At 37.1% G+C, this 14,128-nt stretch overlaps 2 protein-coding genes across 2 annotated transcripts in view; one reads left to right on the forward strand and one right to left on the reverse strand.

Moving 5' to 3' along the window:
- The window catches only part of LOC146998349 (uncharacterized), a 36,163-nt gene extending 25,992 nt beyond the window's left edge, over window positions 1-10,171 (forward strand). The window contains exons 3-4 of the mRNA XM_085812278.1: window positions 8,039-8,188; window positions 10,111-10,171. Coding sequence (XP_085668404.1) covers window positions 8,039-8,188; window positions 10,111-10,171 — 211 coding nt within the window. The remainder of the gene's footprint in view (window positions 1-8,038; window positions 8,189-10,110) is intronic.
- LOC118201817 (flavin-containing monooxygenase 5-like) overlaps window positions 1-14,128 on the reverse strand; it is a 210,149-nt gene that overhangs the window by 87,994 nt on the left and 108,027 nt on the right. The window lies entirely within an intron of this gene.

Raw genomic sequence — 14,128 nt, forward strand, 5'->3', positions numbered from 1 at the left:
ATCGTCTGGTTGTTGGCATTTCCGTTTTTCCCTGGGACGGCTGGTCTTGACGTCCTCCGGTCTGGAGTCCTTCTTGAATTTCTTCTGTTCGTCGTATTTTTGTGCCTCCTGTCGCCGTTTCAGTTTCCGGAACGGCGGCCTTGCTGGCACCTGACTCTGTGGCCGTGTGCGCGTTCTCCTTGATGTAAAATTTCTCCTGCAATCCTTTGTAGGTGGTGTTTTTCTCTTTACCACGGTTTCTTTACCCGGTGCATCTGTATTTTTGTTTTTCTTACACGCTGGAGTTTGAAAACTATTTTTCCTTTTTGATACCGACGTCCGGGTTGTAGAAGGGCTAGGTCTCTCTTCAGTTCTCTGTTTCTTGGGTGGTGGAATAGTTGTTATCTCTGGACCTTCTATTTCGTTTAGACTTGAGTCCTGCAAGAAACTTTTAAGGATTTCAAAATCATTTGGATTATAGTATTTTTTCACCTGGTCGGGACTTGCTTTACAGATTTCCTCTCTCTCGTTCTTAAGATATAATACTACTCCTTTGATTTCCTGAATTACATAGGGGCCTTCAAACTTTGGAGCTAGCTTTGCCGTAAAATTGTCTGGGGCACTTGATAAAGAAAATTTCCGCTTCAATACTTTATCCCCAACTTTAAAATCTGCTTCACGGCGTTTTCTATCATAATATATTTTCTGCCTATTTATTGCCGTATCCGAGGTTTTAAGCGCCTGATCAATCAGCTTTTGCACATCTTTTTGTCTAAACTCCTGCTCTCTTTGTTGCACAAAGAATAATTTATCTAAAGGCGTAATTAATTTTCGGCCTAAGAATGCTGCTGGAGTTTTTCCCGTAGTATCATGATTTGCCGTTCTTAAAGCATAAGCTAATTCATTTATGTAGCCATCCCAGCGCTTGTGATGTGTGCTCACGTAACTGCGAATTATTTTTACTATGTTTTTATTAACTCTTTCTGCTATGTTAGCCTGTGGTCTATACGGAACCATTTTGATATGGCGTATGCCAAGTCCATTGCATATGTTTTCAAATATTTGACTAATGAATTGTTTTCCGTTATCGCTAATGACTTTTATCGGTGCACCGTATTTTAAAATGTATCTGTGTAAGAATGCATCTGCGACTGTTTTGGCTGACGCGCGTTTAAGTGGAACAATTTCTGTCCATTTTGAAAAATGATCTACTATTACTAAAAGAAAACGATTTTTATTTAACTCGCTCTGGGGGAAGGAACCAAGAAGATCTATGCCTAAAATTTCATTCGGAAATGTAGCGCGAATGCTATTTAATTACCCGGCCGGGCTGTAATTAATATCATTTATTAACTGACATTGGTTGCAGGACCTGACATACGCCGTTACTATTTTGTATAATTGCGGGAAATATACCGCCTCGCGTACCCTTTTTAAAGTCTTTCTGACCCCTAGATGGCCCGCTGTTTTTGCTTCGTGCAACTCCTTCAAAATGCTTAATCGAAGCGAGGCTGGGATGACTGGCTTATACTCAAGATTTTCGTTTGTTGTTTTCGTATAAAATAATAAATTATCTATTATTTCATAGTTTTTTGCTCTATTTCTTATCGCATCGATATCTGTATGCTCAAAGCTTTCGGGGTCTTTCAAATAAGCATAGATATTTCCAAATTCAGGATCAGCTTTCAGTTCAGTAATAACCGTATCTCTAGAATCTAAAATTTTTGAAGTCAACACAGCGCATTTAAGTTCATTTCCTTCATCGTCCAGTTTTATACGAGAAAGTGCGTCAGCTACATTGTTTTCCTTACCCGGTTTATATTTTATTGTGATATTATATTCTTGGAGTTTTAAAGCCGATCTTATTAACCTGGGCGTTAGGTTTTTCTCCGAGTAAAGTCTACCAACAGCCGCATGATCCGAAAAGACTGTTACTGGCGATTTGCCGAAATAAACTCGAAATTTGTGTACAGCCATTAATACGGCTAATGTTTCTCTTTCTGTAGCTGTATAATTCCTTTGTGTCTGATTCAACGTTTTACTAAAAAATACCAGAGGATGGTTATTTTGCATAAGAACCGCACCCACCGCATAGTCTGACGCATCTGCTGCAATTTCCAGGTTTTCGTCCCCCTCAGGGAATTTTAAAACAGGGGCATTAATAAGCGCTTCTTTTAATCTTTCAAAAGCTGTGTTAGCTTCCGCTGTCCACGTAAATTTACCCCTTTTTCGTTTGATTACTAAGAGTGGTTCAACAATATTAGCGAAATCTTTTATGAAAGATCGATAGTAAGAACATAACCCAAGGAAGGAAGAAAGTTTCTTGGCGGTGTTGGGCGGTGGGAAATTCTTAATAGCTTTTATTTTTGAATCTTGCGTTTCTGTACCCTTTTGCGAAATTTTATAACCGATATATTTACGTTCTTTAGTTGCGAACTTGCATTTTGAGGCGTTAATTGTAAGACCGGCCTCTTTTAATAATTTAAAAACTTGTTCTAGATCATTAATGTGTTGTTCCAACGTACTACTCGTTATAATTATATCATCTAGATAAATTGAAGTTGATTTTCCTAGGACAGGCTTTAGAACAATGTCCATAGCTCTCTGGAATGTTGATGGGACCCCACACAACCCAAAAGGCATGCGTAAAAATGCATAAGTGCCCGATTTTGTTATAAACGCGGTTTTATGTATATCTTCGGGTCTCATAGCTATTTGATAGTAGCCAGACGTTAAGTCCAAAGTAGACATATATCTTGTCGATTTGATCTGTCTAATGATATCGTCTATAACCGGCAAAGGGTAAACTGGAAATTTGGTAATACTATTTAGTTTTCTGTAATCAATAGCAAACCTCCAAGCCCTTTTATCCGAAGGAGGAAACTCGTTCTTTTTCCTACATAGTACGACTGGACTCGCGTACTCACTATTTATGGGCGTTATTATTTTATTCTTTAACATCTCCTGAATATGTTCCTCGATGATTACGTCTTTTTGTTTGTCATACCGATAAGGTTTAGTCCTACAAGGTTTTTCGGCATTTAATTGAATCTTGTGCGTAACTATTTGGCAGTTTCCTGGTTTTTCTGAAAATAAATGAGAAAAATTACTCACCACTTGCTGTATTGCTTTCCTTTCATGGTCATTCAGATGGCTAAGGTCCACTTGCGGTGTCTCCACAGGTTCCACCACCCTCTGGTCCATCTCCAACACCACGGAACTATCTTGAAAATTTAATTTGGCCCTCGCGGCCCTTAAAAACTCCATACCTAAAATAAGAGAGTTTTGCAGGTCTTTCACTACAAAAATTAATACTTTGAGACTTTCCTCTTTTACCTGTAAGTTTAATGATAATTTCCCGATGCAGTGACATGTTTTTCCTTGCGCCGCTATAATTTCCGTATTTTTGGTTTTAAATAATCGTACCCTATAAAAATTCTTTTTGAAGAAATTTTCACTCATAAAATTTCCTTCTGCTCCTGTATCGATGAGGGCTTCTACTGGTACATCGCCAACCAGGACTTGTATAATTGGTAGCTGTGAGTTTTTTACGATGACCGTATTTAAATGTCTATTTGAGGGTTTTTTTAAAACTTCCGGGGTCTGGACCCTCCCTTTCACAATCCCCTCTACTCATTTAAAGCTTTCCTTTCAATCTGTGCCTTCTGGGTACGCGGATGTTTATTTTCAAATTTTCTTTTTGGGCCTTGACCTTCGAGTTTCGATGAGTTAGCTTGATAGTTCTTTCCCCCATAAGAGCGATTTCCATTTCTGGTTTCCTCATTTGAAGATTTCCTTCGGGTACTTTGAGAATACGTTGCCCCTCTCGCTTTTTCCGCTATTCTGCGATTTTGAAACTTCACCGCCAATTCGAAGAGTTCCTGCAATGTGCTTGGGTTTCTAATTTCAAAGTAGTCTTGAACAGCGGGTAACAATCTTGGTAATATTATTTCAATAATCTCCGCATCGGGTTTCTTTCCATACAGCATATCCGTTAGCTTGATTTTTCGTAGAATAAAGTCCGTCAATTCTGCTATATCCCGTTGATAGAAACTATATAGTTCGGCTTCCAGCCGTGCGCGATCTTTCACTATGGGGAAGGCCTTTACTAACGATTTTTTGAAATTTTCAAATGTATATGTCTGGCTTCCAAATTCCCCTAATAAAAATTTGCCTATATTTTTCCACCATAGCGCGGCCAGTCCTCTTAGTGCTGATGTGGCGATGGCAACTTTTTGTCTTTCAGGAACAGGGTAGAGCTGAAAGTGGTTTTCTAGACCTTCTAGAAATACCGCCACCGAATTTTTTCCGTCGAAATGGACATTTGGCTTGATTGACGCTCTCAAAGTCTGGACCAGGTATCCAAATCCTTCCAACTGAGTTGTCATTTCTTGGTGTTGTCCAGCGGCTTCCATCCAATTTTTGGCCATTTCAGTTCGATAAGTCTTCGGGAGCCAATGTAACGTTGCGCGCCTCCAACTTGCACGCAACCAAGGGGTGACTGTGAAAACTGGATAAAACACAGAGTCTTGTAAAGGGTTTAAGTCCCTTTTTATTCAACGTAATAAATTACAATTGCGTGGTCTTGACGCTCACAGACTGCGCCAACTCGGCGGTCAAATAAAAATAATAACCTGAAAAGAAACTAAAGACAAGACTCTAACTACGAGGCTCTCTAAAATAACTAACTCACCGCGTTTTACAACACCGCTGCTAATTCAGCAGACTTGAAGCTCACTTGAACGATTAACACTACTTCCCGCCAAGCACATAGGCCGAAACGCGGGGTTCTTCAATTTCTCGCTAACTACCTCCGCGCTCGTGAAGTAAGAATATCACACCCCGAACTCGTTTCCTTCCTATTTAAATCCGAATACTTCCGCTGATAATTTGAATCCTTGCGCGTTCTACTCAAATTTACATATTCTGGCATTGGCAGTTCCAGGGGAAAGTAAGGCTTGACAGGAAAGATAGTTTAAACTTAAAATAAATGTTAGTTAAAATAAATATAAACCCTACAAAATTAATTCTGTCCTCACTTCGATAAAAGGCAAAAACACTCAAAATATCTATATTAAAAATTACGAAGTAAATCTTAAACATTTATTTCCTCGAATAAATAACAGAATGGATTAAGCATGATTTAATTCGCAATAAAAAGAATGCGTTATCTTTGTTGTTGCGAAGCGTAGTTTTTCTAGATCGGCAACAAATCTATTATTCTGCTACTTAGCAAACAAATATGGCCGCCATGGTAAAAATAATTACGCTTAGCCGCATGTAAACAACTTTTATATTGTTAATTCTACAAATATCGCATGAAGATTTACTAAAAGCATAAAAACCTTAAGAAGATAAGAACAACATAATTCAATCATTTTTAAAGCAAAAAATGCACAATTTACAAACATATAATAATAATAATAATAATAATAATAATAATAATAATAATAATAATAATAATAATAATAATAATAATAATAATAATAATAAAAAACAGATTACTGAGTCGAGTAAGAGAGTGTATATATTTATATACTTTTGGTGCGACCGATTGTGTAACCAAAGTATGAGGTGCACATCTACATGTTATAGCAGTCCTATATACAAAATTTCAACGTTCTGAGGTTTTTGAATTATGCGAGATACGTACGACGTACGCGCAGAGGCTACGAAAAATTCTCTTTAGAATTCATTTTAAATCAGTTTTATATATTTTTTTGGTGGGGAAGATTCTATTCTTACGCACAGATTTCACACAGAAACATCCTTAAATTACATTCGATAGCGGTCAAAATGGATATTTTCTTTGAAATATGATGCCTGAAACTATTCGCGATGTGAATATTAGTGTTTTCAGAGTTTTTAATTAATATCTCGGCTTTTAAAGTCGTACGAAGATGGGAACAGTCGAAATGGCTTCCTTAGAAATTTTGGAAACGGGAATAATGTATTGAATGTTTGATAAGGCTATTTTTATTTTACTGTAAAACTTCGAAATGTTTTATTAACAAACTCTAGGATTTGAAGCGAGCATGGCAACAGCTCACGAAATAAAGCAGATTTTTATCTTCAGCGTATAAGACTGTTGCCACTCGCAAAAATGAGGGCGAAAATTAGTGTTTTCAAAGTTCTTAATTAATAGCTCTGATTTTAGGTTTTTTTGGGGGGAGGGGGAAAAGGACCCAGAACAGAATTGCAGAAATGTTGGTGACGATAGATATAGTAGTCATTGAGTTATTATCGAACAAACAAACACACAAACTTTCTTATATATATATATAAATAGATTGAAGTAAGTTAATGTTAAATTAAACGCTTCAGAATTATTTAAAATAAATGTCAGCCTGATTTAGCTGTTAATATATTGTGCAACCTAGAAAATTTTTGCTGGTACTAACTTTAAATATTCATATGAATTTTTTCTTTGCGATATTATTATTGTTGTTTATATATGTTTAGACGAAATTTAGCAAGCGAAGTTGAAAATTAAGTTAAAATAGTTTGGTTTTGTGTTAATTCTTTCAGCCCCAATGAGTTATGTAAGTCCCAGATGGTGTTTAAAGTAGCCCCATAGAGGCAATTATATGCATCAATTTACTACGCAGTTGATGTTCCACTGGTAGTAGGCATTATTTCCAACATCCCTACTACAAAATTGGTATGTGGTGAATCCTACACTACCACTACGATATGGTAGACTACCACTACAACATGATACCGTACAACTACAGTATGACAGACCATCATCTAGTTCCAAGTTGTTAAAAATAGGAGATCACTTATCCATCGAAGGGTCCCACTAAAATGTGTGTTCACAGTTGCTAGGTGTTCACAGTTGGTTGGAAGGTGTTCACAGTTGTACCGAGAAAAAACAAGAGAAGACTAAATAAATAAATAAATGTGAAAGGTTTCAGATTTTAAATTACTTCCAAATGGGCGTTTTTAACATTTTGTGTGTTACCTTTATTTATTAAATATCATATTCTCCGCACTTAAACTATAAAATTCAGTTCAGCGGCAATATCGCAAAATAATTTTAAAAAATGAATCTTTAAAAATCTTTAGTATTTCCGATACACAGTCTCACACGCTGGAGACAAAAACGCTTTTTTTTTCTCCTAGAATGTTGTCATCGCTCGCTTTGAAATCGTCGTGTTCGTTAATAAAAAATTCTTTAAAGTTTTACAAAATATGAAATCGATAATAAACCAAATTTCAAATTTGGGCTTTCAGATGCCCATATTCGCAGGAGGATTACGTTATTCAAATTTTGGTGGCTCTAGGTACCGTCGTTTTATCACAATGTGAGAAACATACATACATTTATGCAGATTCTTCATTATTTAATTTCTTTAAATATAACTCAGGTCGATAACATTTGGTGGCAACAATTTGAAAAGTGAAACAACGCTTTTAGTGAATCAACGCAAAATGCCAAAACGAAATTAATAGTCCTTCTGGGCAAATTGCGCTTTTGGACTAACAATTTGTGTGGCATGCAATCTACCACTATGCAAAAACTGTTTTACTTCTTATCACACATAAGTTGTGAAAATAAAAATAATTTCTTTTTATTTTTTCTTTTATGTGTCAACAATTTAGTACTAATGGGACATATTTGTTCCAGGGCCCTGGAATCCCCCCATTTAAAAATATTTAAAATGATATTTATCAATTCTTTGTGATAATTACCAAAAGTACGTAAAAAATCAAGTCAGTTTATAAGGTATTTCTTCCGCCTTCTTGGCATGCCTTTGTGGTGTGGTGGTCTTCACGCTGGACGCGTATTCCAGAGGTCCGTGGTTTGATTCTCGGTGAGGGCGTTGCTCATTTTTCATCTTGCCTGCTTCCATAAAATACCTAATGTCTCTACAAGTTGAAGCAAACAAATAAATTGGGACTGAAAGGGTTAAATAGCAAATTCTAGCCCATCAAGTGTTCCCAGATTGTGCATTCTGACCACATGCAATTTGAGTTCCATACAAACCACTGTTTACGACACTGTTTGAATGTAGGCAGGTGTTCCATTGCTCTGACGTTCTTCCAAACTTTTCAGGTCCCAAAACGTCACTTCCTCTGGATGGGAGATTTGTCGTGGAAAGCACTACCTCTGTCCCTTCCGCTGCCTCGATTTCAGCGATCCAGTTTGCGCTTCGGACGGAAAGATATACCACAATATTTGCATCATGAGGAAACTCAACTGCGGGTAAGTGTACCTCCTCGCCTACACTCAAACATTCTCGGCTTTAGGGGTATTCCAATTCTAATTATCCCAAATGGCTGCCTATGCTGTCCCGGAGGGCAGCGGCATCAGCCATCCAAGTGGGTAGGTTTATTGTTACGAAATGTCCAGCCGCGATGAGATAGCTTCTCCGCAAAGCAGATTTAGGGTTGCCAGAAAATGGCAAGGGAAGGCAGGGTTGCCATATTTGGCGACAAAATTGAAGATATGCCGTAGGCGGATGTAGAACCTTCTGGAACGAATTCTTACCGGTTTAGCCAGAATGTTCTCGAGCACAAGCTATATAAACCCTGCTGGTACGCGGAGAGTTAGTTAGCGTCCAAGCCTTAGGTCACATCAGCCATCTGTGTAAGGCAGTACCTGTGTGTGTAAATTGCTCTCTAACGCACGAGCATCCTACGAATTCTTGTAAACGTTCTCCTCGTTGTTTTAATTGTTGTGCTTGTAACCAAAAAGAAGGAACGTCTTATGATTGCTCGCATCCAGCGAACGCTAGATCATGTCCCTCATACCGAAAAGTTCTGCAACACCTCATATTGAGAGCGGAGCAATATTAGATCCTAGCTCTCATACACAGCACAGTTTTAAATCACTTGGATTTACCAGTGCAATTTGCAACGCTCTTCAGCTGCCACAAGTTTAGCAATCCAACAACTACTAGAAGGGAATATCTCAATAGCCCTTTTGCAAGAACCTTACCTTAATTTGGTTTGTGTTTTGTATTGAACCTTAAGTGAATTTTGTGTTTTGTATTGAACCTTAATTGAATTTTGTGTTTTGTATTGAATTCAGTAATAAATTATCTTTAAAATGATATATACAAGTTTGCATTTTGCGAAACGTAACATTTTCTATAAGCATACAAAGTTCAAAAGCATAAAAATTTCCAAAAGTGTCTACAATTTTGGCCACCACTGTATACATTCAAACGAATATTTTCAGGAAATTGTTTGGCTAGCATATAGTAAATACTTCGGAATTAAACAAGCTTTAGCTACTCATGGATTTTGCTCAAACTTTCTTTAAATCCTTACAAAATATGGAATAAATAAAATTCAAAATTCGTAATCTGGGATGCACTTATCTGGGTGAAGAATTACCTGCTTTCAAAATTGAGTGGCTGTGGGTGCCGGCCTTCTTTCGTAAAATTCGAAAGTCCAACATGTCGCCTTTCACATGCAAGTGGAACAACTAGCTACGGTAAGAACTGTGTGGGAATGTGATTCAGGAAATGAAAAACAAATCCAAAAAAACGGCAAAAACGAAATCTGAAAGCCTTCATATTTTATATTACGCTTCAAGGGGCGTTTTTTAACGTTCTGTGTGTTACCTTTATTCATTAAATACCATGTTCTTCGCCCTGAAACCATAAGATTCAGTTCAACATCGTTGAGTTTCTTAATCAAAAATTCTTTAATGTCTGACAAAATACGAAATAGATAATAAATTCCAAATTAGGACTTCCAAATTCTCATATTCGCTGGAGGATTACGTTACTCAAAATTGGATGGCTCTTGGTACCGTTGTTTTATCACAATGCGAGAACAAGACATACATTTATGCAGATTCTTTATTATTTAATTTCTAAATATAATAAACGGCTGTAATAATTAGTGGCAACTGTTTGAAAAGTAAATCAACAAAGAAAGCGAATCGGGGCAAAATGCCAAAACGAAATTAATAGCCCTTTTGGGCTAACGCCCTTTAAGCTAAGAAATACTTTAAAATATTTTCAAAAATAATGAATAAAAGGTAAAATTTAAAGGAATTTAAAGGAATCGATGTCTAGAGCCAATATTAGAATTTACTATGGAAAAAATTAAAACAATGGAATAGTTTTAATAACGATCATATAAAAACACTTTAAAACTATTTTCTTCTTCCAGGAAACTGTTACAAGTGCTGCCACTAAGGAAGTGCTATGAAGACTTCCGCCGTAAGTATTAAAATTGTTCAGTTGTATACAGCGAAAATAAATCAAAATTAAAAAATAATAATTTTCATAGTATACGCTTTTATTTGAAATGAATTTGACACTTAATGCACTAAAAGGTAATAATTTATCACACAGTTTAATGAGAAGAATTCTGTGCAGAGAATTCATCTACAATTTTATACGGCAAATAATAAAATTGTAGGGTGTCCATTATACATTTGAGAATGAAATTAAATTAATGGAAAATTTAATAAGGTATTTCACAATGAAATGAAATTAATAAATTTTGTTATTTAGACGCCCTACGCTTTTATTATTCGCGATATAAAATTGTAGATGAGTTTTATAAATAGATCTAGTGGAAGTACCCAATGCCAGATAAGTTAAATTGAGAAAATTGTACAGTGAAACGCCAATATACGAGTTTAATCCGTTCCAGCATTGAGCTCGTATAGCGAATTTCTCGTATCTAGAAACAAACTTCATCATTGAAAAAAATGGAAATCCAGTTAAACCGTTTCGCACCCCCAAAAACATCAACATTAAAATCAATTTTTCTAATAAATAACACTGGTAGATAATATAATCGCAGTTTACCTTCATGATAGCTACCGACATCGAATCGTCTTTTAGCTCATTCTCGTTAATGCACACCAACAATAGCTTCTCAACATCGTCAAGGAGTTTTGGATGGTGCTTGGAGGTAACGGTAACTCCTTTGGTCACATCAAGTTTCTTTTCTTCCTTTTTCTTCAGAATAGGATCGTCGATGTCGCACGGCCGTAAGTCTTCGCCTATTCTGTCACTCTTACACCACGCTTATATTTATTTATGATTTCTTTCTTAATTTTAAACGGTCACGTCTTCCTTCTTTATCTTTGTAGCACTATCTGAGGCAACAATCTTCATGGGAACCATCCTAAAATAATTATTTTCACGTTAAATGTAAAAATCACTTAACTCACAAGCGCACGAAAACGTAAATCAAAGAACACTGAGTGATCTGACGAGGGGATTCCCCGAATCGAGCCGGATCGGGAAATAGCGCATCGCATACCAACAGCATGGATCCTTGCTCGTTACTCGAATCAATGCTCGTATTTAGAGACGAATGTTCCGCTCATACTTTCCTCGTATCTCGAATTTCTCGTATATAGAGCTGCTCGTATCTCGAGGTTCCACTGTATCTCAATCTAAGAGAGCGAAGGATACCGCTGTAATCCTTCTCTAATAACGATGCAAAAAAATACGATTCATAGTCATAAATTTTTCAGTCTGATGCAATAAGGAACCCACCTAAAAAATAAACTAATTCTCTCTCATTATATAAGCAATAATGGCACGCAGTCTTTTTTATTGTTTTTGTCTTTCTACTAAAATGATCGTAAAAGCTCAAGTTCCATCCAATATTTCACCTATATTCAATTTCAATGCCATTGCGTTAAAACCCAGGAGTCTTGGACGCAAAGAAATCCGTTAGGGTCTATTCAAGGTCTGGCCGGTTGTTGAAGGATTTCCCACAAAAATGATTGTCCAGGGGATGGTAAAGGTGGTAGTCTGTTGGCGCGAGGTCTGGGGAGTATGGTGGATGAGGTAGTGTCTCCCAGCCCAGTCGCTAGATGCTGTCCCTGGCCTCCTGAGCCACACGCGGCCTCGCATTGTCATGGACCCTTACGATTGACTAGTGCTGGCTCTTTCAGCAACAATGCCTGATGCATAAAGTTCTAATCACATTATTTCGGCTGCGCGGGAGTGGACGTCGAAAGGGACAATTCTCGAGACCAGAACATTTCCAGGAAACCCACGTAGCTAGTTTACCATTTTCGCTAACCGCAAAGACTTGAACGCAAACAGTTATCGATTATCGCTCAGATTTGGATCACGTGATCCTTCAGAAGCAGTAATTTCGTCTGATTGGTTAACTCTACCCGGGACAGTGCTCCAGCGGAGACATTTTCGGTGAGGTTTGGAAAAATTCCGCGTAGCCTCAACATGGTTTCTGTAAATAGGCGGGACTTCGCTTCCAGGGGGAGGCTCCTTTTTCTAGGGGTTTTCCGTTTAAACCAGTGCTACCAGAATCTCACTTCTAGGTATCCTCCCGTTTAAATCAATATTACCAGAATCTCTTTTCTAGGAATCCTCCCGTTCAAACCAGTGCTACCAAAATCTCGTTTCTAGGAATCCTCCGGTTTAAACCAGTACTACCAGAATCTCGTTTCTCGAAATCCTCCCGTTTAAACCAGTGCTACCATAATCTAGTTTCTAGGAATTCTCTATTTTAAACCAGTGCTACCAGAATCCCGTTGCTAGGAATCCTCCCGTTTAAACCAGTGCTACCAGAATCTCGTTTCTCAGAAAAGTCCCGTCTTACAGGGACTCATTTGAATTGAAGGAGGCTCATACATCTTAAACCCTTAAGCTGTTCGAATATATGACTGTTACAAAAAATGGAATATTTTATTTATTTTAAAAGCAATTACTTCCAACTTTTTACAGCTGACTACATAATTTAGCTACTTCGGTAACTGGTAACCAGAGATTCTGTGTTGCCACAAATATTTTTGTAATTTAATCTGCTTTATGACAAAATTTTTTATGCTTTCATGTCATGTTTCCAACTTGAGCGCATGATATTTTGAAAATGGCTAATGGTACATACTTGAAATTTGATGGAATTCTTTATATGGGCACTTTCTTCTAACTGAACCAAAAATCTGAAGAATATTATAATATTTAAAAAATTTTATGCACGAAAACATTACAGATTTTTTTCAGTAAAATACATTTTATAAACTCAACTCCAAATAAAGTAAGAATTTAAAAAGAAATTTTTAGGATTTTTCGTTCACGGTAGTTTTCAAATGTTATAAAAACTATATATTAAATATGGAATTAAATTATGCAACATAATGTTCTAAACTATGCGCGCAAGGTGGAAACACGACGTGTACGCGTAAAACATTTTGTCACAAAACAGATTAAATTATAAAAATGTTTGTGGCGACACAAACTTTCTGGTTTCTTTGAGACATTTTCTTTGAGAGATATTTAGATTACCTGGAAAATTGGTATGATTTCGAAAACTCAGAGTATATTAAATTGAGCATACTTTCAATGAAAAAATCAATTACGTCTGATACTTTGAGAAACTTGGCCATTGATTTAAAGATCACTTTTGATGAAAATAAACTTTATGAAGATTTTTGCATTTTGAGGGAGGTTCAAGACAGCATTTTTAAATCAATTGCAAGAGTTGATCTGAGGTGGGCAAAATTTTCCTCAACGGCCGAAAATAAAGTTGGAGATATGTTGAAGAAAGTAGTTTCATTCATTTTGTCTATACCTGTATCAAACGCTGCCTGCGAGCGTGTTTTCAGTATAGCATTCGATATATGGGCTAAGGAAAAAAACCGTTTAAATGAAGAACATGTCAAGGCAGAAATTCTAACGTTCTTCAATTTTAAAATGGACTGCAAAGAGTTTTTTTAATTTGTTAGTTCCAGACCAGATATTTTGAAATCCGTACGATCAAATGCAAAATATAAGTTCAAAATAAAATAAAAAGTTATGAAAATTGATATTTTTTTCCTCCTCTCCCGGATTTTGACAGCCAGGAGGTGGCAACCCTAGTCTGGAGTGTCCGAGGAGACCGCACTTCGCCTCCTTACATTCAATATCGGCATAGGGACCGTGCACCTGGGGTGATGGTGTGCGCAGCCATTGGATACACGACACGTACATCTCTAGTTAGGATCGACAGTAATTTGAACGCAGATCGGGGCATTTCTGACATCCAGTGGTTGTGCCCTATCTTCGATCTGCCCTACCTCCCAAATGCCATTTTTCAACATGATAATGCAAGACCACATGTTGCACGTCGTGTTCTGACCTTCCTTCGATACACAGGGTGATAATCACAGGCGCAGCCCAGCCCCCCCCCCGGCCGATGAAATCGGCCTTATGGCAAA

The sequence above is a fragment of the Stegodyphus dumicola genome, chromosome 2 (assembly GCF_044657685.1).
Source record: "Stegodyphus dumicola isolate Sdum_Otavi_A_Nest chromosome 2, ASM4465768v1".
Lineage (NCBI taxonomy): Eukaryota > Metazoa > Arthropoda > Arachnida > Araneae > Eresidae > Stegodyphus > Stegodyphus dumicola.